The sequence below is a fragment of the Diachasma alloeum genome, unplaced genomic scaffold, assembly GCF_001412515.2.
Source record: "Diachasma alloeum isolate Michigan unplaced genomic scaffold, Dall2.0 Dall_scaffold_00192, whole genome shotgun sequence".
In the NCBI taxonomy this organism is placed as follows: domain Eukaryota; kingdom Metazoa; phylum Arthropoda; class Insecta; order Hymenoptera; family Braconidae; genus Diachasma; species Diachasma alloeum.
The window spans coordinates 844,106-869,983 of NW_021680357.1; the positions used below are offsets into that span (position 1 = coordinate 844,106).

General features: G+C 34.6%; 3 protein-coding genes across 5 annotated transcripts; 2 read left to right on the plus strand and 1 right to left on the minus strand.

The window, feature by feature from the left end:
• Positions 1-2,033: 2,033 nt before the first annotated feature.
• Positions 2,034-8,903, minus strand: LOC107048415 (UMP-CMP kinase 2). The gene is made up of 3 exons (XM_015271573.2): positions 8,651-8,903; positions 8,128-8,462; positions 2,034-2,685 (listed from the first exon to the last, which is right to left on the minus strand). Exons 1-3 carry the CDS (start codon positions 8,673-8,675, stop codon positions 2,395-2,397), a joined length of 651 nt encoding a protein of 216 aa, XP_015127059.1. The 5' UTR covers positions 8,676-8,903; the 3' UTR covers positions 2,034-2,394.
• A 1,569-nt stretch (positions 8,904-10,472) lies between these two features.
• On the plus strand, positions 10,473-17,745 carry LOC107048414 (4-hydroxybenzoate polyprenyltransferase, mitochondrial). 3 transcript variants are annotated; one of them, XM_015271572.1, is made up of 7 exons: positions 10,473-10,616; positions 10,829-10,895; positions 13,348-13,811; positions 13,872-14,019; positions 15,293-15,486; positions 16,129-16,317; positions 17,373-17,745. In XM_015271572.1, the coding sequence occupies exons 3-7, from the start codon at positions 13,362-13,364 to the stop codon at positions 17,523-17,525; spliced, it is 1,134 nt and encodes a 377-aa protein (XP_015127058.1). In that variant the 5' UTR covers positions 10,473-10,616; positions 10,829-10,895; positions 13,348-13,361; the 3' UTR covers positions 17,526-17,745. The 3 variants fall into 3 exon arrangements, with proteins under 3 accessions (XP_015127058.1, XP_015127056.1, XP_015127057.1); XM_015271570.1 differs by having other exon boundaries at positions 10,473-10,895; XM_015271571.1 differs by lacking the exon at positions 10,829-10,895.
• Positions 17,746-18,556: 811 nt separating this feature from the next.
• On the plus strand, positions 18,557-25,816 carry LOC107048409 (ER degradation-enhancing alpha-mannosidase-like protein 2). Its single transcript, XM_015271565.2, has 4 exons — positions 18,557-18,899; positions 20,190-20,685; positions 22,436-23,106; positions 24,749-25,816. The coding sequence occupies exons 2-4, from the start codon at positions 20,193-20,195 to the stop codon at positions 25,571-25,573; spliced, it is 1,989 nt and encodes a 662-aa protein (XP_015127051.1). The 5' UTR covers positions 18,557-18,899; positions 20,190-20,192; the 3' UTR covers positions 25,574-25,816.
• The last annotated feature ends 62 nt before the right edge of the window (positions 25,817-25,878 follow it).

Genomic DNA, 25,878 nt, shown 5'->3' on the forward strand with positions numbered 1-25,878 from the left:
GACCTCGAACCCGGGAACTTCTTCTTCCATTCCGTTTGGTTAGACTTCCTGGTGGTGAGAGCATGTACCGCAAAACTTGAGGTTGTGAATCGATTGTGGCCGCCAATACCCCACAAGCCAGAATGTAATTCTCAGCTGCTGTATTATAGGGACAGTGTTGCTGCCCCGAGCATCGCCATGCATTCCAGAAATGGCTTTTGCTAAATTTATGTAATTTCATTCATCTCTTATAGGAGACGAAATAGTTGTGAATTTTTCCCTTCACGACCCCATCGAACCTTTCACGTACTTTCTTATTTAAAAAAACAATTAATAACATTTTCCACTCATTTCGTTTATTGCTTATCGAACAGGAAATATCATGAACAAATTAATGTATGAATCAATTAACAAATGTAAACTATAACACTTTAGCACGAGTGTAGTTGTTTTTATATTCTGTATAACAGTAGAACTCGAAATTTTGTGGGATTTTTATAGGATTTCTATTAGAATCCTATCGAAAAATGCCATTTGTTTTTTGCGCTGATTTAATTGAGTATTCAATAAGAAAAGTCAATGGATTTCGAATTTCCGTTTGGATTTTTCTCTTGAAATTTTTCTACAAGAATAAGCATTCTTGTCATCATTTTTTCAAGTTCTTTTCACTCGGATTCTGCAATGCAAAACGCAGCAAAATCAAGCGGAAAAAAATTTAGAACGTTTGTGCCCAATGTTAGAACTAATCTCTAATAGTAGAACTAATAGAAAGAATCTCAAGAGAAAAATTCGAACAGAAATTCGAAATATATTGAAATTTTCCGATCAAATGTGCCATAGAATAGCGCAAGGGCACATTTGATTAATGTCTACAATTAAATTAAAACATACAAAATAATTAAGAATTTAAAATATTTTAAGGCCCGAGTGTACTATCTTTCGAACGTTATCTCGATGTTTCTTGTCATCTTTCGTCGTATGAAATTGTCAATTGAGTCCTGCATCATGCAGAAGTTTTGAAAAATTATGAATGAATAATAAAAAAAAAGTAGAAACAATTCTTAATTTTTTTAAAGAGCATTTTTGATTTATGTTCAGAATAAGTTGAATAACAAGAAATTGAAAAATGTATCTGATTTACGGTGACAAATGGCGGCCTGTCACCCAATATCATGCAGGGGAAGACTGATTTCGTAAATCTTTTCCCACACTGCACAGAGACATTTATTACGAAAACGGCTCTTTGAAAAAAGTTGTAATATTTTGGAGAATTTTTTAATCACACTTTTATCACATAAAAATTGCAGAGGACTACATACCACTGTTTTGAAAATTGAGATACCTAGCTGTCACTTTCCATGAGGAGTTAGTGTTTTGTTATCCACCATGGGAGATGACAACTAATAGATAATTTGCTACAGCGAATCAGATATTTGTAATTTCCACTTTTTTCATCTCATTCTGAATCTCAATTAAACACGCTCTTTGAAAAAGTTCAGAATTTTTTCCATTTTTTTAATCATTCTATCATAATTTTTGGGAATTTCTACATGATATACCACTCAATTGACAATTTTGAATTACAAAAGATAAAAAAAATCCGGATAACATTCGAAAGATAGTACACCTCGGCCTTAAACTGTTAATTATTATCAATTATTTAATAGATTTTAAACTGTTAATTATTTTGTATGTTTTAATTTGATTGTAGACATTAATAAAGTGTGCTCCTGAGGCCAAAACTAAAATACAAGTTGAAAATTCAATAGAAATCCTCTCCACAACATAGAATTCCAATAGAATTTTCTAGCGAATTCGCTCCTTTTTCCATTCCATATTTTCAATTTTCCAATTAGTTCTTTAATTCAGCAAAATTCACAACGAAACTTAAACCCCAAAATGTCCTTCAATTTTCAGAGAATATAGTGGTCACAGGATAGCTTCGCCGAAGATATCCAAAGAAAAATCGTTGGAAAACTGCAAATTTTTCTGCCGAATAGACGTGGGGAGAAAAAAATACTGAAAGGCGTGAAAAATGTTCAATAAAAACTCAATTTCTCAATGCCACAAATATATATTTCACATTGCAACTGCATGTTCCATTACAATAATCATCAACTGTTCCCCTCGCTCTTCAAACATGATCGTAATACATTAATCGTCTCCGCGATTTTCATTGATATTGACTAAAAAATGTCATCTCTGCATTTGAGTTTAGCGCCTCTGAACAAGGAATGTTTGTAAGTACCTCAAAAATATTGCTTACCGTCAGGAGTTCACTAGCCGAAACATGATACAGGCTCAATAAAAAATTCCACAAAAAGAAATAAAATGTAAAGAAAATTCTACATGATTGTTTGAACAATTATCTAATGTATAATTAATACCCCATTGAAATCGTCAGTCGTGGTGAGCTCATTGTTTGTCGACCCAGCTGATTTCCTTCAGCTTCTCGAAGACATCGGCGAATACCTCGTCCGGGGATTTCTCGGAGTCGAATCGATAGAGCAATCCGAGCTTCTTAAAATGCTCGACCATTGGCATTGTGTCCTTGATGAAGGTTTCATGTCGCTTGATAAGTGACTCCATGTTGTCGTCACTCCTACCACTACCCTTGAGGCCACGATTCAAGCAGCGTTGGGTGCACACGTCGGCACTGCACTCCAGATAAATCGCTCCTTTTACAATAGCCTTATCGGACATTTCCTGGAGAGAGAGAGAGAGAAGTCGAAAAATTATTGTAAAAATGGAATTGCGGGGCAGGTGGAGTCGAGTGGAGCTGATAAAAATTTTATTTCTTAAGGAGGAGATTGTTCAAGGTACTTCGTGGTATTTTTCGAAGCAGCCATTGCCCTCTGGAGAGGAGGAAAATTTCCAGCGCGGAATTACGTAATTTGAAGGAATGATGTACTGACGTATTGAAAAAATTTGGAGATAATTCAGTAGCGAAGCGGTAGATCGGTTCGAGGTGGATGAGCCCTTGGCTGAGTAGGAATATCTCGGAATCTGAGGGAGATAGGGAGATTTTTGTGAGGACATTTTTTGGAGAGCGAATCGAGGGCTGCAAAAAAGGTTTTGGGGAAAATTTGGCTATCTCGGTTGGGTTTCGAGATATTCATTGAAAACTGGTCAATAATTCAAATCGACTTGGATCGCTTTAAGGATATTCAAGTACTTTGACTATTTTTTCTCCAGTGATGATGTTCAGTTTCATTTGAGCCCCACTTGACCCTAGTCTTCCGGACATTTTACAATGATTTTATTGTTTAAACTTCGCAGGTCGGAATTTTAATCTCAAAACCTAGCGAATTTGCTAGAAAATTCTATTGGAATTTTATAGGAATTCTATTGAAAAATTTTACTTGGTTTTTGCGCTGATTCTGTTGGATATTTGATAGGAAAAAGTCAATATATTTTGAATTTCTGGTTAAATTTTACTCTTGAGTTTTTTTCTATTAGAATTATTAATTAATCTCAATAATTCTAATAGAAGAATAATTCTATTGATTACTAATAATTAATTACTAATAATTATTTTACATTAATTTCCCAGTTTTTTCCGCTGGATTTTGTTTTTTTTTGCATTGCCCAATCTGAGTGGAAAAAACTTGGAAAATTGATGCCCGAAAAAATCTCAAGAGAAAAATTCAAACAGAAATTCGAAATCTATTCACTTTTTCTTATCAAATATCCAATAGAATCAGCGCAAAAACACGTAAAATTTTTCAACAGAATTCCGATAGAATTCTCTAGCGAATTCACCAGGTTTTCTACCAAATTTTTTCATACGTGAATATTTTAAAAATCAGAAAAAAAATGGAAGTCTAGTTTTGGAGGAAGATTGATGAAATAATTTAAAAATTACGTCAAACTTTTGTAATAAATAATTTATGTTTCTGCGTGCCTAGGCAAACGAGAGACTATTCTTTAAAAAAATAATTGAAGAAAGAATTTGATGGATCTATTTCATACACTCATCAAAGTTAGAATTCATGGGCAGAATTATCAACGATGACTAATTTTTTTCGGCTTTTTGAATTAATTTTTCCTCGTTACACTCAACGACTCAACTGGAAGGTATTCATTCTATTATTATATCACAATTCTTTTGAAATCATATTCGCTTTGCCCGCGATTTTTTATGCCTTTCGTTTTTCGCTCAATTTCTCTCCGTTGCAGATGGAAAAATTCAGAAGAAAAATTGGAAATTCCACGCCCAAGAATTTTTGCAGAAAAAATCGGAACTAAATAAGTTGTTCAGAAAAATCAAAATTTATTAACTCGTTCCTATCCAAGAACTATTTCAAAATAGTCTTTGTAGTCAATGAAATTTTCCAGCAAAAATAGTTTTAAATAAAATAAAAATATAGAAAAAAATTCTTCACAGACTTAAATATTGACTTTGTCTGTGATATTCTTGCCCTTCATCATTCATCTCCAGGTTTAATTAGACAAAGAAGCAAATGAGTCTTGAATGGATTGAGCAACAAATCCTTACGAAAAATACGTCATTACGAAAAAACAATCATCTAAAGAATCAGATATAGTGAAGAGGAATTATTGAAATGAGGCGATGAGATTGGATTTTATTTTTGAATACCACAGTCATTGAACTTGTTAGAATGCTGAATTCCCCCGATTCTCAACGAAAAAATGCTTACGAAATCTCTACGCAATGATTCACGAATGGCTTCATTTCACTCATAAATTCACGGTGTCGGATTGATGTTGAGGATAGGTTTTCGAGAAATCTGAAGAATGAATTCGTAGTGCGATGTGGGAGAGGAGGCGATATCGAATTAAGCTTGCGTTGTTTATTCATTGTGGGATTTTCTTGTAAGCAGTTTTATTCGGGAATGTTCCGCACTCTTATCGAAATGCGCGATTTATTGGTCGACTAGGGGGCTACGCCCCCTGCTCGCTCCGCTCACCAACCCCCATGTAACCCTCATATGACCCTCATGACCCTTATTCTGACCCCTGCGACCCTTAATTTTGGAGTCGTAATTTGGAGTGCGAAATTTTCATCACCAGAAGTCGATTTGAATTTTCATAATAATACAGAGAGATATCCTGCGCCTTGTGACCCTTAATCTGACCATTGTGACCCTTAATCTCTTGACTTAATCTTTTGATCCTCATGACCCTTATTCTGACCCCTGCGACCCTTAATTTTGGAGTCGCAATTTGGAGTGCGAAATTTTTATCGCCAGAAGTCGAATTGCATTTTCATAATTTTACAAACAGATATTCCGAGCCTTGCGGCCCTCAATCTGACCATTGTGACCCTTAATGTCACCCTTGTGACCCTTAATTTTGGAGTCTTAATTTTGAGTACAAAATTTTTATCACCAGAAGCCGATTTGGATTTTTATAATATAGAGAGATATAAAAATTGAATGAAAAGTCTCTTTTTTCAGTTTGATGAATCACCTACTCTATTTTTGTCGTCTTTCATTGAAAAATAGGATGAAACAGGTGGGAAATTGCGTTTGTCTTCAGAAATTTGGCTGAATTTCCCGGAAAAAAGACTTTGAATTCGACTTGAGGGGAAAAAGTCAGTGGAATTCCAAGTTTCCAGGTAAGAAAAAATTCAATATAAAAACATGGCAAATTCGCTAGAAAATTCTATTGGAATTCTCTAGAAATTCTATTGGGATTCTATTAAAGTTAGAGAGAATTCTCGTTAAAATTCTCTTTGTTTTTTGCATATTTCCCAGGAAATTTAGAGAAATCTGAAATTCAAGGAGAGATTTAAGTGTTGTGAAGGCGAGTGCTACCCTCCCAAGGGTCAAAGAACACTTCCCACAAGTGTCGATTATTATTTTATTTCTCTATAATTGAATTAATCCCGTTTCCCATGAATCAATTAATCCTGAAATATGATATCCAAAAATATATCCGGAATTCTCATTTTCGAAAAACACAAAATTTTATAAATTATTCTATAAATCAAAACAAGAATTATTTCTTTTAAATTTTTTGAGTCTCTTAAATTTTTAAAGCCAACATTCAATAAATTGAGAACAATTTCTTTTAGTTATCGTGAGAAAACCGATTTTTGAGAAAATTCTGAAATTCTAAAAATTAATATATGAATTAAAATTTGATTAATCTCAATAGATCGCGTTCAACAATGCCTACATTTGGTAAAGTATCATTTTTCACAGCTGTCAGCCGTTAATTTCTTCAGAAAAAATTAATTTTCCTAGTCTGATCGCGCATTGAAAAAGAGGAATGGCTACGTGTCCACGGGATTACGTCGCGTATACCAATTAGATTTTTACAGGCTTGTTATCTGAAATTATTCAGCGATTTGTTATTCGTATCAGTGCGAAGACTCGTTGTTCATGCAGGATAATGGGACAAATTTTGCTGATTTTCACTGCGACGAAAATGTTTCAATATTCGGCGATATTGTTGACATGGAGTATTTCACTGGCGATTAAATAAATGTGTTCTGTTGTCTCCCATGAAACACGAGGAACACGAACTTCACCATTCCCCGGCACTTAAGGATATCCAAATAGGGGTGGGTGGGGTAAAGTGGACACTTTAGACTTGTTTTTAATTACTCATAACTCAGAAATAATTTTATCAATGGAGCTCAGTTTAGGCTCATCAAAAAATTATTAAATTTCATCACCATTTCAACCTGTCATTAACATTTTTAAAAAAGTCAAAAGTGTCCATTTTACCCCAACCTCCCCTACTTTGGCTACTCTTTCTCCAGTGAAAATCATGAATATTCTGCGTCATTCAGATGATATTTTGCACAGAATTATTAGTTCTTTAAATATTGGTTGTTTATAAATAAATGAATGAAATTGTTTAACCCATTGAAAACCTTATTTTTAGGCATGAAAAATCGATTTCTGAGAAAATTCTGAATATGAATAAATTTTTTACGATTGCAAACAAATGATGTTTATGATCGAAAATTGATTGTTTAAAAATTATCCATAGAAATTGCTCGTAATTTTCAAAAATTGCAATTTTTTAAAATTATTTCATTAATCTTCCTCCAAAAGTAAATTTTCCTATTTTTTTTAGATTTTTTAAATGTTTTCTAACAATTCAATATTAAGATTCAAAATCAGACCTGTGAATTTTAAACAACAAAACCATTTTAGAATATCCGGAAACTTGGTGTCAAATTGGGCTCAAATGAAAGCTCGTAATTTAAAAAAAAGACGATTTTACAATTATTATGACAATTAAAAATTAATTTATTCCTTAAACTTCCAGTTCTCCCAGCCATAACGGTCATCACAGCAAATGAAATGAAAATAATTGAAGAAAAGAACCACAAAAAACACTTCTCTCCATGCCAACGTTTCGAACCTACTAAGAGTTCTCCATCAGCGCAATTTATTGAATCTAAAACCAAATTACAGAAAACAAAAAATTGAATGAACCTGTCACGATTACATCGCCAGTAAACTAAAATGAAAAAGTCACTTCATTATTTACCTAAAACTCCTAAGAGCAAAGGGTATTTAAAAAACCCTAAAAAATAGCCCCCAAAATAAAAAAAAAATGAAAAACTAATTTAATTAATTTCATGAACAAGAAAATTGAAAGAAGATTTAAAGTTAAATTTAATTACTTCAATTAATTAATTTAATTAGTTTAATTTTATTATTATGAATGATCCTTCAAAAGTAGACTTTCTATTTTTTTCAGATTTTTAAAATGTTTTGTAACCCAATTCCAATGTTTTCAAATCCAGACCTGCAAAGTTTAAATAACAAAATCATTGTAAAATATCCACAAACTTGGGGTCAAATGGGTCAGACGTTCGACTACAAAAGTAGAAAAGCATTTCACTGGAGAAAAAATATCCAAAATACGTGGAAATTGTCAATTCTATTTGTTTGCTCCAATTCTATTGAAACAATTGCAACATTCCTCAAAGAAAGAGGAAGGTTTAGACTTTTTTTAAATTCCTCACAACTCAGAAACAAATCCACCAAGTGAGCTCAGTTTAGGCTCGTCTCAAAGGGAAAGAATTGTTCTTCGTATTGAAAAAAAACATCCAAAACATCCACCAAATTACTTGACATCGTCTTTTTCCATCCTCAACATTTTGAAAAAAGTCAAAAGTGTCCGTTTTACCCCAACCCTGGGCTACGTCTATAACCTTACTTTTGTCCAGCCATCCAGGTTATCCTGGTTCCTCGGGAAGCCATCAATGAGAAACTTCTTCTGAGGACTAGACGTCTGGATAGCCCGATCAATGAGACTGCAAGTTATTGCAACCGGTACGATGGTGCCATTCCTGATGTGTCCCTCGATGAGTTCCCCAAATTCCGAGCCGGGTTTGGCCCGCTCCTCACGGAGGAGATCGCCCGCAGACAAGTGCACATATCCAGTTTTATCAACGATTTTAGCACAAGTTGTGCCTTTACCAGAGCCCGGCCCCCCGAGCACAAATATCACCTCCGGCTTCTGCATAGCGACTCTAGCAAATTGTCGTAGACCTGGAATTACGCGGGATATACCTATGAAATATATGACGTGTCTGGCAGTACGTCCGGTATGTCCGACGCATCGGCAGGGGCGCGAAGACGTTAAACAGTCGAGGAGATGATTAACGAGATTTACTCGGCAATTCTGATGATTGAAAAATCAGGGGATTTAATTTGAGGGTCTGGAGAGTTGGTTTTACCTGTCGTTAACCTCTGGAATATCATTCTGAGGAAATTTGGAGGCTATTTCGACGTGAGAATTTGAGAAGGTATTCGGGGGGGGACACACGGATCACAGCTGATCGATTTTCACACTCGCGGACACTCGGGGATTTGAGGATTGTTTGGGGAATTTTTGCTCCATTATTGAGGGGTTTTTTGGCGGGGTTGGGGGGCCTACAGTTGTGGGAAGCGGTGTTCAATTATTTTTTGCGTAATGTTCGTGGAAAGGCTCGTTTGGAAACAGGAAATTGATCGTCAGTGCTTGGAGCACTACTGGAGTCAGGTGATGCCCTTTTCTAGTATGACAATGTGAGTCGATATTCGTTTCTTTAATTAATTGTTTATAATCATTCTCGTTGCGAAGAGCGATACGACTGATGGGAATTATATGTAGCAATTTATCAGCTGTTGAAGTTTCATATTACAATTAATGATTTGCTCATGTTCTAATTCCTACGCTCACTGAATAAGATTTTAATCATAATTACAATTCAATTCCTTCTAGAAGACACTTTAGAGTGTGAATTCTCTGGTAAAAGTGCGTGCCCACACTGTTATCTATTTTTAGTTGGTTCACACGGTAATTCAGTTGATCTGTTGTTTATCTCATCAATATAATTCCGTGCTGAGAATATTGTCATCTCGTGTTATCAGCACCAAATTAAAAATTAAAACTTCATTTGGAATATTGAGTGAAAGCTTTTTTTTATTCATATCAGAAATTTTGTATTTGGATGTTAATGTTATTTGTTCAAAGTGAAAAAATCGATCGTCATTTTCACTATATTGCATTCAGATTCTCCTATCCTTAATGTTAAAAATGTGAGATTATCTCATAATTCTAGCTATTAATTCTAATCAACTTTGTTCGATGAAAACCTTAGTAAACGCAATATTAAGAAAGTAGAATTATTCTGTTTTCCTCTGACTTAAAGGATTTTGACAATTATGATTCATTTATTCGTGTTTCATAGAATGGAAGTCAATTCTCTTTTGTTTGTCAGGGGGGCTTCATAAAAATTCGCCGCAAGACGATTGCATCCATGAAAGCCGCCTTACCGAATGCAGTGAGAAAAACTTGGAAAATTTACGTCGTGGAATTTCTCTGTAGAAAGAGGAAATTTGGGAACCGGAAGTCCATTGTAGTTGCTACTAGAGTCAAATAAAAGATTTGAGTAATTTCAAAATAATCTGAAAAACGTGAATTAAATATCAGTTCATTCTCTAAATTTGACTTTCTAAATTTGCAGAAAAATCAGCCTTTCATTTTCTATATTTCCAGATAATTTACGTCGCGGAATTTCTCTATAGAAATACGAAAATTGGAAACCGGAAGTGCATTGCACTTGCTACTAGAGTCAAACAGAAGACTCAAGTAATTTCAAAATAATTTCAAAAACGTGAATTAAATATCAGTAAATCATTCTCTAAATTTAACTTTCTAAATTTGCAGAAAAATCAGCCTTTCATTTGATAAATTTCCAGATAATTTACGTCCAAGAACTTCTCTATAGAAATACGAAAATTGGTAACCGGAAGTGCATTGTACTTTCTACTAGAGTCAGCCAAAAGCCTAAAGTAATCTCAAAATAATCTGAAACGCGAATTAAATATCACTTTATTTTCTAAATTTAATTTCCAAAATTCGTAAAAAACCAACAAAATTCGTGATTCCACAACAATTTTGCTCAATCCCGTTAAATTTAATTATCATTCTCGTCAAATAACTATCATCACTATGAAGTTTGACGCATGAAGCAGCAAACTTCACTCATTTAAACTCAAAAACGTGCAGTCCGCGTGAGTCCGCGGTTCTCGTGGCCGTGGGTTCGAACGCACGATATGACAACTCTTGTTGCAATGATATTGATTACTGCAGTCATTATGTAATAAATTCAATGTTGTTTGGAAATTATCCGGTGAGAGATGACATTCGCACGCTAGGTAAGGAGCATTGAAAACAGTACGACGAGGAGTTACATATTGTTATTGCGTACTTGATCGGCAGAGCGAACGGTTTATCACATGACGGTGAGAGGTTAAAGGTCCTTGAGATGAACCGAGATTGAGTCTCTATTTTTGCGAACTGTGATAGTGTTTAATTTCGTGAGATGATGACAGTTTATTAATAACGAAAAATTTCGGGGGATTGTCAGTGCTGATGGGATCCGAGTCATTTAGAGTTGAAGATATTTTTTTGGAGCGATTTTTCGAGGAATGCAGGTACTCATTGACGAAAATAAACACGAATGAGAGAGTAATAATCTGAGAATCGAGTGACAATTTTTTTTATTTGAATCTGTCTCAAAAACTGTAATTGGAGTTTAACGCTTTCATCTGAGTGTAATTTCAGATTGGGTTATTGCACGTTGAGTAATAGTTTTATTATTTGAACTTTATGGAGTTTGAACTTTATTTTTCATTTTGAAAATTTTACAAAATTCACTTTTTCTATGAAAAATTGTAGGAAATAATGATGATGACTTTGATGCTTCTTCATGTTTTTCTAAATTTTCTAATAAGGGATTAATCAAATTTCATGGATTTTTGGATGAATATAGACTTTAATAAGTTCCATTCATTGACAACAATCACAATTCAATTTTTCCTGCAAGTTTTAAAAAATTAATATTTTTCTTAAAATCGATTTTTCAACGATCGCTCAAAAAATTGTCATTGACGGAAATAAACACGAGTGAGAGAGTAATAATCTGAGAATCGAGTGACAATTTTTTTTATTTGAATCTGTCTCAAAAACTGTAATTAGAGTTTAAAGCTTTCATCTGAGTTTAATTTCAGATTGGGTTATTGCACGTTGAGTAATAGTTTTATTATTTGAACTTTATGGAGTTTGAACTTTATTTTTCATTTTGAAAATTTTACAAAATTCACTTTTTCTATGAAAAATTGTAGGAAATAATGATGATGACTTTGATGCTTCTTCATGTTTTTCTAAATTTTCTAATAAGGGATTAATCAAATTTCATGGATTTTTGGATGAATATAGACTTTAATAAGTTCCATTCATTGACAACAATCACAATTCAATTTTTCCTGCAAGTTTTAAAAAATTAATATTTTTCTTAAAATCGATTTTTCAACGATCGCTCAAAAAATTGTCATTGACGGAAATAAACACGAGTGAGAGAGTAATAATCTGAGAATCGAGTGACAATTTTTTTTATTTGAATCTGTCTCAAAAACTGTAATTAGAGTTTAAAGCTTTCATCTGAGTTTAATTTCAGATTGGGTTATTGCACGTTGAGTAATAGTTTTATTATTTGAACTTTATGGAGTTTGAACTTTATTTTTCATTTTGAAAATTTTACAAAATTCACTTTTTCTATGAAAAATTGTAGGAAATAATGATGATGACTTTGATGCTTCTTCATGTTTTTCTAAATTTTCTAATAAGGGATTAATCAAATTTCATGGATTTTTGGATGAATATAGACTTTAATAAGTTCCATTCATTGACAACAATCACAATTCAATTTTTCCTGCAAGTTTTAAAAAATTAATATTTTTCTTAAAATCGATTTTTCAACGATCGCTCAAAAAATTGTCATTGACGGAAATAAACACGAGTGAGAGAGTAATAATCTGAGAATCGAGTGACAATTTTTTTTATTTGAATCTGTCTCAAAAACTGTAATTAGAGTTTAAAGCTTTCATCTGAGTTTAATTTCAGATTGGGTTATTGCACGTTGAGTAATAGTTTTATTATTTGAACTTTATGGAGTTTGAACTTTATTTTTCATTTTGAAAATTTTACAAAATTCACTTTTTCTATGAAAAATTGTAGGAAATAATGATGATGACTTTGATGCTTCTTCATGTTTTTCCAAATTTTCTAATAAGGGATTAATCAAATTTCATGGATTTTTGGATGAATATAGACTTTAATAAGTTCCATTCATTGACAACAATCACAATTCAATTTTTCCTGCAAGTTTTAAAAAATTAATATTTTTCTTAAAATCGATTTTTCAACGATCGCTCAAAAAATTGTCATTGACGGAAATAAACACGAGTGAGAGAGTAATAATCTGAGAATCGAGTGACAATTTTTTTTATTTGAATCTGTCTCAAAAACTGTAATTAGAGTTTAAAGCTTTCATCTGAGTTTAATTTCAGATCGGGTTATTGCACGTTGAGTAATAGTTTTATTATTTGAACTTTATAGAGCTTGAACTTTATTTTCCATTTTGAAAATTTTACAAAATTCACTTTTTCCATGAAAAATTGTAGCAATGACTTTTTAAATTCGTAATCAATCGATTTCTTTATACTGTAATATAAATCGTTTCCATGATACAACATTCATTTTTCTTTGTTTTTGAGTCCGAATGGAAGATTTTTTTAAATATTTAAAGGCGTTTATTCAGTATAATTTGTCAATTTACAATAATGATGATGACTTTGATGTTTCTTCATGTTTTTCCCAAGTTTCTTATAAGGAATTAATCCAATTTCATGAATTTTTTCATAAATATAGACTTTAATAAGTTCCATTTGTTGACACCAATCACAATTCAATTTTTCCTACAAATTTTAAAAAATTAATAAATTAATAATTACCCATTTGTTATCATTTATAATGAATGCATCTACTTTTAAAAATGTGCAGAACGCATTCGAAGTCCATTAATCCCCCTGTAATTTAATTTTCCAGGTTGATCATTGACAATGTTGATTCTAAAATCATCCAAAGAACTCCATGTATTCCCAAATTTGTTGAGAACAAATCCCTGGAGACACTCCCGATACAAAGCACTGGACCCTTTTAGGCATGTGCATACAGCTTCAGTTCTCCCCATCGATCTCCACCGCAAATACAGTGTAAATAGTCCGAAAAATGGGTTGAATTACCATCAAAAAAGATCGCTGAGTCTGGCAGCGAGAATAGTTGACCTCTCGCCTCCAAAGATCCAACCGTACATGAAGCTCATGAGGATTGACAAGCCGATAGGGTCTTGGTTGCTGTTCTGGCCCTGCAGCTGGAGCATCGCCATGGCAGCAGCCCCAGGGTGCCTCCCAGACCCTCACATGCTGGCTCTCTTCGGCCTGGGGGCCTTCGTCATGCGAGGGGCTGGCTGCACCATCAATGACATGTGGGATCAGGACATTGATAAGAAGGTAATCGACCTCTTCGAGACCTCTCACTCTAGTTCTTCTGGTTCTAATGCTGAATGTTAGGTAGCCAGAACAAAAAATCGACCCCTGGTTGCTGGTGAAGTGACGCAGTTCCAGTCCTTCGTTTTCCTTGGGGGACAACTCAGTGTCGGACTTGCTATTCTACTTCAGCTGAATTGGTACAGCGTTCTTCTTGGAGCTAGTTCGTTAGGTATGAATATCAAATTCAATTCAATTATTCGCTCATTCATTCATTTGTTGAATCATGCATTTATGTATTTATTTCTTCATTAGTTATTCATTTATAGATCACAAAAGTCTGTTTTTTTTCCATTCGGGCAATGTTTTTTTTATTTAAGGCCCGGGTGTACTATCTTTCGAATGTTATCTGGATCTTTTTTATCTCTCGTGATCCAAAATTAGATTCTAAAAAATTCAAACTGATATCGGATTCAGTGAACAGAAAATCTGACAACTAATTTTTTCAAAACATGTACGTGTCTGTATGTTTACATCCATAATTATTGAAGGATTTTTCGGTGATAAATAGATCGAGTGGTATGATAATTATACGGAATAGACCTTGATAGACGTCATCTGCTGAGAGGGGACCTTGGTCCCTTGCGAAAGGCTTTAGTTGAGTCAGAGAACCATTGAATGGCTCTGAAATCATCATGGATTATATTAAAAAGTGGAGAGGATGGTGAATTCAGAATTTTTTTTTATCGTTATTTTACATTGCTTCGACCCGGTTAGGGTATACTGTGATGATGATCAAGACTTTAAATGGTTAGATCGCAACATTCTACCGGCCGGGATTTGAACTCGGAACCTTTCGCATGTGAGGCAACGAACTTACCCACTGCACGAAGCCACCGGGACATAAAAAAAAAAATAAAAAAAAAAAACTAGCGATTTCTCTAAGACATTCTACTGAATTGCTATTAGAACTCTATAAGAATTATACGAGAGTTGTATTACAATTCCATTGAGAAATTCTATTAGTATTTTGCACTAATTCTATTAAAAATCTATTAAAAATTATGCAAATTCCTCATGCGTTTTTTAATTGTTATTTGTTTATAGAAAAAATTTTGTTGATTTTTCTATGAGCATTCTTGGGGATGAATTTTCAATTTTTTTTTCTTGGATGTTATCGGAAACAAATAAATATACAGCGGAAGAAGCTTGAGAAATTAACGGCCAAGAGTTTCTATAGAAAAGATCAAGATCTATTGAATTTTTGCCATCAATATCTCTCGAAAAAATGACGCGGTAAAGTAGCATAATCTTTTATAGAAATGGCGCAAAAAAATAGAATTTTTTAATAGAATTCTACCCAAATTTCAAGGGGATTTTTACAAAGTTCCAATAGAAATTCAATATAATTTCGTCAATAGCAAAGACAAAACATGCGATCAACTAAAATTTCCACCCATACATTTTTACAATTAAATTATTGAGATTTATCTCCTGATTTTCAGGTTTAGTAATAATTTATCCGCTCATGAAAAGAGTGACGTACTGGCCTCAGTTGATCCTCGGTATGACTTTCAACTGGGGCGCACTGTTGGGATGGTCAGCGATACAAGGTTCTTGTGACTGGTCCATCTGCTTGCCACTGTATACTGCTGGAATATGCTGGACTATTCTCTACGATACTATTTATGCCCATCAGGTAAACCTAATCTACAATATTTATCTATTCCATTCTTCACAAGTGAGAAAAAATTAATAAAAAAATTTCTACGGTGAATTTCATTTACATTATTTTCTTGGAATTCTAAGAATTGAAAGGACCACAAGTACTTCTGGGGCTTGAATTTTCCTAGTTTCTTTTTTACGATTTCGTAACGAGAAATTGAAGAAATACAGGGGAAGAAAATTGAAAAATTTATGCCCAAGAAATTCTGTAGGACAAATTTCAAAAGAATAATTCATGAAGGAAAGAATGCATTGAAAAATCCCCAATAGAGGTGACGTAATTTTCAAATCAATAAACAAAATTTTTCAGTAGAACTGCGACGGAACTTCAATAGAAAATTATTTGTCTTCAAATAAGTAAGGACTAACAGTGATATTCGATCTTAACTAATTAAAACAGAGTTAAAATAAAACTGAAATAAGAGTTCAGAAGAAATTTTATATAATTGACGTCATTTAATCATTAAATAACGATAGATTGTAACACCAGAGAGATGAATAAATAAAAAATGAATATATTTTTTGTCTCACTGCAATTATTAAAAAGACAGTAAATTATTTCGTACACATAATTATTATATTTTCTTTAATTCACCGAGCAATTCTTAACTTTCAGGATAAAGTCGATGATATCCTCCTGGGAATCAAATCCACAGCACTAAAATTTGGCGATAAAACGAATTTGTATTTATCTGGATTCGGAGCATCGATGATAGGTAGTTTAATCGCATCTGGCGTAATGTCCGATCAAACGTGGCCATATTACACAGCTGTTACCCTAGTTGCTGGACACTTGGTGAACCAGGTGAGTCATCAAATATCCATGCACGAAAAAATTTCGTAGAAAAGTCTAATCTTTCAGATAAAACGTCCAATAGAAACGACAAAAACCGACGATTTTATAGACAAAAATCAGTAGAACTTCATGTTTCTATACAACTTCTTCTATTTAAATATTTTCTACCAGAATTCATTTCTTAATTTATTCCCACTTGAGTTTTCTTCTCCTTTAATTGAATACATCGAACATAAAAAACTTGGAAAATTTGAACTGAAGAATTTCTTTGGAAATATCTCAATAGAATAAGTTAGTTGCATAGAAAAATTGGACTGTGTTGATTTTTTCGTCATTTTTTAAGTGATTTTTTTTATTATTATTTTTATTATAGATTATTTTTGCCAATCGGATTTCGACCAATCAGAGCGCAGTATTTGAGGCTACCCGACAGTTTTATTTCGGATATTTCCTCCTAGCTTTTGAATATTTCGCAGCAGTTCTTAATTTTTTTTACCTGATTATTTTTCCAACCCAAATATCGGGCAGTATAATTGGCCCATTCGACATCACGTGGTACAAGCTACAGGGTTTTCAACTGATAATTTTTTGATAATTTTCTCTGGTAGTTGCTATATAAAAAACAAAACATCATGCAGTCGAATTAACCCCTCGTCAAACTGACAGATTGAATTCAATTGTGGTAATCCGAGGATTTTTATTCGAAATGAGTGTTAATTATACAATTTTCGTTTCTCAATTGTGAGTTTCGTCTCATGGTCCAATTATATTGCCCGACATTTGGATTGGAAAAATAATCCCCCGACTACCACACGAGCTTCAAAATTAATCGGGCATTTTTCTCAAGGTTCCCTGCATACAAATGAAGTCAACTCGTACTTCGCCCTCGTGATTTTTTAGCCTGAAAAACTTGACTCTTTCGTTTGTTTGCAACGAAGCTGTCGGGAAATACCCGATAATTTTGAAGCTCTTGTGGTATTACAAGTGAATATTTTTTCTGCAACATCTTTTCGTGAATATCACCCTAAAATAATCCCAATAATGGAATCATTATTTTTCTGCAGATATCAACGTTGGAAATAAACAATCCCAAAGACTGTGCCAGGAAGTTCATCTCCAACAGCACGATAGGATTGATTTTATTCGCAGGAATAGTATTAGGAAATCTAGTGAAAAAACCTAGGGAAAATCAGTTGACCGAGATGATTGCAGAATGAACCAAAGACCGTTGTACAGATTGATTGAGTCAATTTTAATCACTCCAAATGAATCAATATTGTGACATATTTCAAACTATTGGAGATGTAGATTCTATATTGTAGAACGTATTCATTTCTATGTATTTTGTGGCAAGGAGGAGACATTTATTTCACTGAAATATAGAGGAGGTTGGGGTAAAACGGACACCTTTGACTTTTTTTAAAATGTTAATGAGAGGTTGAAATGTTGATCAAATTCAATAATTTTTTTTTTCAATACAAAGAACAATTGTTTCCCTTTGTGACGAGCCTAAACTGAACTCAATTGATAAATTTGTTTCTGAATTATGAAGAATTTTAAAAAGTCTAAAGTGTCCATTTTACCCCACCCTCCCCTACATACGTAATTTTGTTAATAAAATGTCTTGTTAATAATTCCTTCATTTTAGTCATTTTTTACGCACTTCTTCGTGATAATTGAATTACAGGTGTTGAGCTGCAGAAAAGGCCTTCGATGTTCTCTTCCAAAGCCATTACTTCTGGAGATAAACTCATAATTCCGTTCTGAAATTGATTTCTCAAATTTTGTTAAATTACAAATTGCCTCGGTAATAAGTGGTTTTAGAGGAAAATATCAAAAGATAGTTTTTGAGTGAAATTTCATGAACTACAAAAAAGGTTTTTTGACATTTATCTTATTAAAATACTCCTCCAGATAAATTCAGAATTTCGCTGTGAAAAATCAGAAAAAGCCGATTCTCCTCACTAATTAATCATTGAATTATCTTGGTAACGAGTGATTTTAGGGGAAAATACCAAAAAACCTTTATTCTTGGAAATTTCATGAGCTACAAGAAAGCTTTATGACATTTTCCCCGAAAATCACTCACTCCAGAGATAAATCCAGATTAACGAGATTGAAAATTCGAATAAAATCCCAATTCTCCAGATTTTTTTACAAGATTCAAATCAGTTCAGGAAAAATATACTATATAGTATACTATACCAATATCCACTGCTTTCCAAGTGCATCACAAAATCACGAAATGAAAAGAATTTCAAAAAAACTATTTTTGGAGCAATTAAAATTCATTTTTGGTTTTGTAATGTAATCAATAACGAATTAACGCACTCTAGTGTTGATCTGGTACATCTCTAACCTCGAATTGCTGTTGTTTTCCGACGTGGACTGTTTTGAATGGACAACTGTCCCACATTGTCGCTGAATTCATGAGAAACATCAGTTCTGTGACAATGCACCTCGACACTCCAAAATCTTGAGTTAAATGAATGGAAGAACAAGCATTGAAAACAAAATACACAGTCGTTAATGTAAATAACCAGTTATGACCTTGTCTGTTTATCACCTGGAGCTACGCAGACAACAAAGAAGTGAGTAATTAATGAATAATTGTCAGAACATTTTATTGTTGACAACAAGTCGCTCACGTATTCGTATTCATTTATTTGTTATCATCTTCACCGTTGTTACTATTAATATATTTATATATCTGTCATGAAAATTTGTGGGCAGAATTTTTCCAAGTTTTTTTCTTTGATGTTCTTTGTAATAATCTAATAGCGAATGTTCACGAATTTATATGGGCACGCACGAAAAAATTTAATAGAAAAGTCTATCGAATTCGTTAGAAAATTCTATTGAATTTCTATCAAACTTTCTATTAGTTTTTGGCTGATTCTATTGACATGTTCAATAGAAAAAGTCAACAGAATTCGATTTTTCTATATAACTTATTCTTTTCATATTTTTTCTATAGGATTTGCTCGACTCAAATTTTCCAAGTTTTTTTCATTCTATTTTTCCTTTCTTCTCATCAAGAAAATCAAATGATAAAATTTGGAAAATTTGAACCGAGGAAATTCTATAGAAAATATCTCAATAGAATAAGTTATAGGGGAGGGTGGGGTAAAATGGACACTTGACTTTTTTTGAAATATTCATCACGTGTTGAATTGCTCATGAAATGGAATAATTTTATTTCCCAATAGAAAGAACAATGCTTCCTCTTTGTGATGAGTACAGACTGAGCTCAATTGATAAATCTGTTTCCGAGTTATGAATAATTTTTAAAAAGTTAAAAATCAAAAATGTCCATTTTACCCCATCCTTCCCTATAGAAAAATTGAATTCTACTGATTTTCTCTACTGAATATTTTCTATTGAACATTTCAGTAGAATCGGCCAAAAACTAATAGAACAGTTCAATAGAAATTCAATAGAATTTTCTAACGAATTCGATAGGTTTTTCTATTAAATTTTTTCGTCCGTGGATAATTAATTGAAAATCAGTCGTTTTCGAGGCCAATTTTTCGGTCATGACGTCACGAAGACGGTCAGGTGACGCTTCATTGGTCGAAAAAGAAGAGAGTGGGGACTTGTTGTCTTCCATTGGCCGAGGCGCACCTCCAGGTTGGGTAGGTCGGCTCCAGCCATTCTGCGATTGGTCCAGCACTCGACCGTCTCTGTGACGTCATCAGCGATTTCAAAGCGTTTGAGATCTTCCACTTTTAACAATCAATTATTAATCAATGAGCAATATTTCGAACGTTTGTGAGTGAAAAATGAATTATTCAGGTCCCAAACTTGAGATTAGAAAATTGAAAAAAAATGCATGCAAGTTCCCTGTTCACTAAAATCCTCATAATTGCCTTCTCCCCCAGAAAATGATCTTCAGCCGTCTCGCTCTGCTCACCTCGATCCTGGCTCTGGTCCAAGCTAACCACGAGTACCAGAAGAAGCACCTCATCTGCCTGAAGAACGAAGTGAAATCCATGTTCGATCACGCCTACTCCAGCTACCTCAAGTACGCCTACCCCTACGACGAGCTGCGCTCCCTGAGCTGCGACGGTTTCGACACCTGGGGGAGTTTCTCCCTCACGCTTATCGACGCCCTGGACACCCTCGCAGTGATGGGAAACTACACGGAATTCCGGAGAGTAGCTGAGATCATCTCTTCCAGGAAGGACTTCAAGGCGAACATAAATGTCTCCGTCTTCGAGACGAACATCAGAGTCGTTGGGGGTCTCCTGTCAGCCCACCTCCTCTCGAAGAAGGCAGGAGTGAGACTGGAGCCAGGCTGGCCCTGCAATGGTCCTCTTCTTCGTCTGGCTGAGGACATGGCCAGGCGACTTCTGCCAGCCTTCGACACTCCCACAGGTAGGATTCCTGCAAATAATTTCCATCCACCCCAAATATTTTAGAATATATATCGTAGAATTGTTGCTAAAGTAATAAAAAAAACTGGAAAGTCAATGCAATATTAGATGGGGTGAGTGGGGCAAAATGAAACAGCGGGGGGTGTCAAAATAAAACAGGTGGAAAATGACTGTTTGACGCAATTCAAGCGAAAAAAATTGTTTTGTTAATTTTTATTTGCTTGGGATTGCGTCAAACAGTCATTTTTCGACTGCGATAAATTCACCAAAATCGTCGTAATTGCCTTCTCCCCAGAAAATTAACAAAAAAAAATTTTTTTCTTCAACTTTTTTTATTATTGGGAGTACTGATGAAAATAATAAAAATAAAAATAAAAAAAAATTGTATTTTATTAAAATGTAATTTAATAAAATATAAAATATATTTTTTTTTAATATGAGCTTATTTTGCTCTATCCGTCTTATAATTCAATTGATTAGACTCTGGACTTTGGATTCTGCTGTTTCCTTTTGTTTTCAAATAATCCATTGACAAAATTTTCTCCCGTCAAAACTTCTCAATAATTTTTCATTCTACTCAATGGGAAATTATTATTCTTATCAATACTCTCAACAATAAAAAAAGTTAATAAACAAAAGTTGATAAAAAAAAATTAACACAAAATATTTTTGCTGTAATAATTGTTTACTAAAAAAATCTATTTATAAATGAATGAATATTTTTTTTAACAAACAATTATTACAGAATTGCATATGCTGTATAAAACAACCGGTTTTGTGCTAAATAATTAAAAAAACAGAATTCCATGCTTAAAAATTCCCGAATTTTTAATTATTGAATGGGACAGGAGTGGGAATTTTTAATTCACTTAAGGCCCGGGTGTACTATCTTTCGAACGTTATCTTGATGTTTTTTTTCATCTTTCGTCATCTGAAACTGTCAATTAAGTCCTGCATCATGCAAAAGTTTTGAAAAATTATGAATGAATAATCAAAAAAAAGTAGAAAAAATTCTTAATTTTTTCGAAGAGCATTTTTAATTTATATTCAGAATAAGTTGAATAACAAGAAATTGAAAAATGTATCTGATTTACGGTGACAAATGTCGGCCTGTCACCCAATATCATGCAGGGGGAAGACTGATTTCGTAAATCTTTTCCCACACTGCACAGATACATTTATTACGGAAAAGGCTCTTTGAAAAAAGTTGTAATATTTTGGAGAATTTTTTAATCACACTTTTATCACATAAAAATTGCAGAGGACTACATACCACTGTTTTGATAATTGAGATACCTAGCTATCACTTCCCATGAGGAGTTAGTGTGTTATTATCCACCATGGAAAATGACAGCTAACAGATAATTTGCCACAGCGAATCAGATATTTGTAATTTCCACTTTTTCAACTCATTCTGAATCTCAATTAAAAACGCTCTTTGAAAAAGTTCATAATTTATTCTATTTTTTTTATCATTCTATATAATTTTTGGGAATTTCTACATGACGTACCACTCACTTGACAATGTTGGATTACGAAAGATAAAAAAAATCCAGATAACATTCAAAAGATAGTACACCCGGGCCTTAAACTATTTTTTAAGAATGAAGATAGAAAAAGATCTCGAGAAAGAACTTTTCAAGCTAAGCACTTGAGCCAATCCCAAGTCTGGCATAAGCTTGACAAAATACATTGCCGATGGAAAGCGTTTCACCTACTTTTTAACAGAGTAATTTTTTCATCCCCCCCAGGCATGCCCTACGGAACCGTGAATCTAGAGTACGGAGTGCCTGATGGTGAGACCAGTGTCACCTGCACCGCAGGAATCGGCACATTTATCCTGGAGTTTGGTACATTGTCCCGATTGACTGGTGATCCCATCTACGAGGAAGTGGCGATGAACGCCGTCAAAGCCCTTCATTTCTACAGATCGAAGATTGGACTCGTTGGAAATCACGTGGACGTTCTGACTGGTCACTGGACAGCCACCGACTCTGGAATCGGTGCTGGTGTCGACTCCTACTTCGAGTACCTGGCGAAGGGGACTCTGCTCCTCCAGGATCCTTTCCTCGCGAATATGTTTCATGAGTACAGGGGGGCCATCGAGACGTACCTGAGACGAGAGGACTGGCACCTGTGGGTGTCCATGACCGAGGGACAGGTCACCCTGCCGGTCTTCCAGTCCCTGGACGCCTATTGGCCTGGGGTGCTGAGTCTCTTTGGGGAAATAACTGATGCCATGAAGTCGCTGCATAATTATCACAGGGTCTGGAAGCAGTACGGGTTCACTCCGGAGTTCTATAATATTGCCCAGGGGGAGGCCGGGACCAACAGAGAGAGCTATCCGTTGAGACCAGAGCTCATCGAGTCGGTTATGTACCTGTACAGGGCGACCAAGGATCCTTATCTGATACAGTTTGGAGTGAGTGAGAATTCACTTCTTTTAATTTTACTTGACGTGTGGGGGAAGTTTTGATAGACATATCTGGAGATTTTTCGGAGAATTCGTATTGGAACTCTGTGAAAATTCTATTGGAGAATTCTGTGAGAATTCTATTGGAGAATTCTGTGAGAATTCTGTTGTAATTATTGGGATCCTTATCTGATACAGTTTGGAGTGAGTGAGAATTCACTTTTTTAAATTTTGCCCGACGTTTGGGGGAAATTTTGATAGAAATATCTGAAGATTTTTCGGAGAATTCGTATTGGAACTCTGTGAGAATTCTGTTGTAATTATTGGGATCCTTATCTGATACAGTTTGAAGTGAGTGAGAATTCACTTTTGTTAATTTTGCCTGACGTTTGGGGGAAATTTTGATGGAAATATCTGGAGATTTTTCGGAGAATTTATATTGCAACTCTGTGAGAATTCTTTTGGAGTTCTGTTGGAATTATTGAAATCCTTATCTGAAATAGTTTGGAGTGAGTGAGAGTTCACTTCTTTTAATTTTGCTTGACATTTGGGGGAAATTTCAATAGAAATATCTGGAGATTTTTCGGAGAATTCGTATTGGAACTCAGTGAGAATTCTTTTGGAGTTCTGTTGGAATTATTGAAATCCTTATCTGAAATAGTTTGGAGTGAGTGAGAATTCACTTTTTTAAATTTTGCTTGACATTTAGGGGAAATTTCAATAGAAATATCTGGAGATTTTTCGGAGAATTCGTATTGGAACTCTATGAGAATTCCATTGGGGCTCTGTTGGAATTATTGGGGAGGCATTTTTTGAGTCTTTCTTCTTGGAATGTGAAATGAAGGACTATAGTGGGAGAAAATTGAGAAATTCATGTCCAAGAATTTCTATTAGAACTCTGTAAGAACGCTATTGGGGTTCTATTAGAACTCTTGAAAATGCATTCTTTGAAAAATTGAGAAATTCATGCCCAAGAATTTCTATAGCAAAACTCTCAAGAGAATAATTCATTAATTTTTTCCTATCAAATACCTTCAGATAGAATTGTGGTCGAACTCCAACAGAATTCTTATAGAATTCCAGTAGAACTTCACTAGCATTTCTTCAAGAAAACTCTAAATTAATTTACTCAGTTTCTCTAGAGGTGAGAATTTTTAAAGTAATTCCATTGAATTTCTATTGGAACTCTGTAAGAACGCTATTGGAGTTCTATTAGAACTCTGTGGAATGAATTTAAACAAAATTAAGAAATTCATACCCAAGAATTTTTATAGCAAAACTCTCAAGAGAATAATGCTTTAATTTTTTCCTATCAAATATCTTCAGACAGAATTTTACTAGAACTCCACCAGACTTCTCATGGAATTCCAGTAGAACTCCACCAGAATTTCTTCAAGAAACCTCTGAATTCATCCATTCAGTTTTTCCATATGTGAGATTTTTTAAAGTAACTCCATATAATTTCAATAGGACCTCCATAATGAATCTATTGAAGTTCTATTTATTGTTTAGACATGAATTTCCCGAGTTTCCATTTCTTGAATTCACAACAGAACGCAATAAACACGAGCAATTAGTCACTCATTCGAATGCTCAGTTCATCAAATCTAAATTTTCCCCTTCAAAAAATATAAAATTCTATTCTCCACAGGTCGACATCCTCAGGAGTCTCCAACACAGTGCAAAGACCTCCTGTGGCTACGCCACCATAAACGACGTCAGGGACCACAAGAAAGCCGACAGGATGGAGTCCTTCTTCCTGGCTGAAACGACTAAATACCTGTACCTCCTATTCGACACCGATAATTTCATTCACAACAATGGACAGAAGGGGGACGTGGTGAGGACCCAGTGGGGACAGTGTGTAGTGGATGCTGGTGGGTATGTCTTCAACACCGAGGCCCATCCCATAGATCCTGGAGCTTTGAGCTGCTGCAGGCCTGCTCAAAGTCTCTTCAATGATAAAAAATCGGTCATGGGGAAGTTTGTGCCTGCGACTCCTCCCCAGAATGACGAAGAGGAGCTGAATTCTCAGGTGGGGGAGACTGTGGAGTTCGAAATTGACAGATTAGTCGATATGAAATTGAAGGAGGAGAAGCAGAGGAGTGCAGTGGAGATGATTATTGATGAAGACATCAGTGAAAGTTCTGGGGAGAGTTCAACTGACGACAGTGGGGAGCGTCTTGAGGGGTCTGGGGCTGTTGTGGAGACTGAGGAGGATGAGGGTAAGGGTGGAGAAGGCTCTGGGGGCTCTGGGGGACAGGCCAAAGGGCCGGAGCCCAGAAACACAACGAAATCTTCTCCTCAGCCTGAGGAAGCACGGAGGAAGCCTTTCGTTCCTCAAGCGTTGCTCGAGAAAATTCGGAGGCTCAATTTGTATCCCAAGAACGTGACACTTGCTGGGGATTATCAAGTCATCTCGTGCTCTGCGCAGCCGTTCCTACAGAGGATTTCTATTGTGGGGGAATTCTTCTGATCGACGCATTTTGTGGGGATTTTATTTATTCATGAAGACTGTGATTTTGAAAACTTCAATAATTCCAGACGGAAATTGAAAATGATGGGGAGATTTGATTTGGTGGAGTGTTTTAGCTCATATCAGTGCAATTGTGTGCAAGTGGATGTCAATTTGGACGGGTTTTGGAGGCCTAATCACAAAAATTTGTGAATTGTCATGGAATGAACATTGTTGTTTAATAAAATGATGTTTTCGTATTTATACATGGGATTGCAAGTCAACTTTGATGGTTTTCATTAAAATTTGATGGATTGTCACTTCAG